The sequence below is a fragment of the Etheostoma spectabile genome, chromosome 2, assembly GCF_008692095.1.
Source record: "Etheostoma spectabile isolate EspeVRDwgs_2016 chromosome 2, UIUC_Espe_1.0, whole genome shotgun sequence".
In the NCBI taxonomy this organism is placed as follows: Eukaryota; Metazoa; Chordata; class Actinopteri; order Perciformes; family Percidae; genus Etheostoma; species Etheostoma spectabile.
In genome coordinates this window covers 20,757,529-20,759,230 of record NC_045734.1, presented here as the reverse complement: position 1 = coordinate 20,759,230, position 1,702 = coordinate 20,757,529, and the positions used below count along the sequence as shown (strand labels likewise).

The window sequence follows — 1,702 nt, the reverse complement described above, 5'->3', positions numbered from 1 at the left end:
GTGTGTGTGTGTGTGTGTGTGTGTGTGTGTGTGTGTGTTGGGGATTTAGGCGGAATTATCAGGCTAGATAATTTATTATAGTATGTGCTCATGTGTTTTTTTTAACCTCTTTTCTCAGGCGGATACGAGAACTTCCACTCTCAATACCCTGAACTTTGCACTGAGGTGAAAACCATCGACCAGGGCGAAACTGAAACCGAGAAACGAGTCAACAGCCTGAGCGAGAAGGTTTCTCACCGCAAACCAGATTACGATCAGGTATGGAAACACCCTTTCCTAAACTTCCTAGGCCACACAGGGCATAGGCCTACATCCACTGCCAGTTGTATTTTTAACCTTATCCCAAAAAAAAAAAAATAATCCAAGCCCTTCTAACATCAGAGAGACTTATATTTGGCACCAGTCCGATATATTTTCTCAACCTATGGTATTCTCTGACCTTCATGCACCCCAGCCATCTCATATTTGGCTCAAAAAGGGAGAGACCACTCAATGATACCCAGCTGGCAACAGGACACCCTACAGAGAAAAGCACTCTTTCATCTCTGGCCTTTCTTCTATCTCCTTCACTGCCCAAATAGAAAGCATGTGGCTTCTTCACATTTCAAAGAACAATAGCATGTGTATGGTTAACATATTGGGGGTTATTTAACTTAGTGGTTTACATAATAGGGGAAATCCATTAGTCCAACTGCATGCATCAATGTGTGTTTTGTCTGCAGATGAACATAATGTTCTGCCCTGCAGCATAATGGGCTGACAGGTGTTTTGATGTTGTGGCTTGGACTATTTTCTCAGGGGTGGATTGTGTGGGAATTAAAGCAGATACATTAAGATCTGGGGGTCTTGTTAGGTTTTGTATATTCTAGTCCTCATCTACATGAACACACATCTAATTATTTTCTCCCCCCTCTCCCTCTCAGGGTAAACCTGTAGAGATCCTACCTTTCCTCTACCTCGGTAGTGCCTACCACGCCTCCAGACAGGACTATCTCAGCGACCTTCACATCACGGCCTTGCTCAATGTGTCGCGCAGGGACCTGCAGCCGGCCAAGGGTCACTACAACTACAAGTGGATCCCAGTGGAGGACAACAACATGGCTGACATCAGCTCCCACTTCCAGGAGGCAATAGATTTTATTGGTGAGTTGAACAGAATGAATGTTGTGCCTGGCACTCTCTGATCAACAGGGGTTTGTCTCTGCGTCTGTATTCTAAAAAGTCACATGGCTCAATACTCTAAATAGTCTTGTCACTCAAATTGGAAAGGGAAATAAATACTCCCCCAAAATTGAGTCTTTTCCTGGAACATGTATATTTATAGTGCAACATCACCCTAAGGAGTCTCCTATACGTGTGTTTATTTTTGAAATGCATCTTAATAAGCCTTTGTCGCTGAGTCTCACCGGCTGCCATTCACAAGAAGGCTTTAAGAAACCAAGCTGTAATCAGTTTAACTTGATCGCCTGCCTTCAATCCCCAACCAGCATATCCAGTCAGCTTGCTTTCATTCAGGATTTGCTCACTTCCCCCATCCGACCTCCCTGCCTCCCCCCGTCTTTACTTGAAAAAGACGAAATGCCGTCATCACCTTCCAGGCCTAATCTCTCTGCCGGGTGTGGCCAGTCAGTGTGACAACTGGGTGAGCTGTCCGTGTTTAGCAATTGTGGGGTGGAGGAGGTTGGGGGCTGACTAACACACA

The 1,702-nt window shown here is 45.1% G+C and overlaps 1 protein-coding gene across 1 annotated transcript in view; it reads left to right on the top strand.

The window, feature by feature from the left end:
• dusp5 (dual specificity phosphatase 5) overlaps nt 1-1,702 on the top strand; it is a 5,302-nt gene that overhangs the window by 1,258 nt on the left and 2,342 nt on the right. The window contains exons 2-3 of the mRNA XM_032529869.1: nt 119-258; nt 924-1,143. Of these exons, the coding sequence (XP_032385760.1) occupies nt 119-258; nt 924-1,143 (360 nt within the window). The remainder of the gene's footprint in view (nt 1-118; nt 259-923; nt 1,144-1,702) is intronic.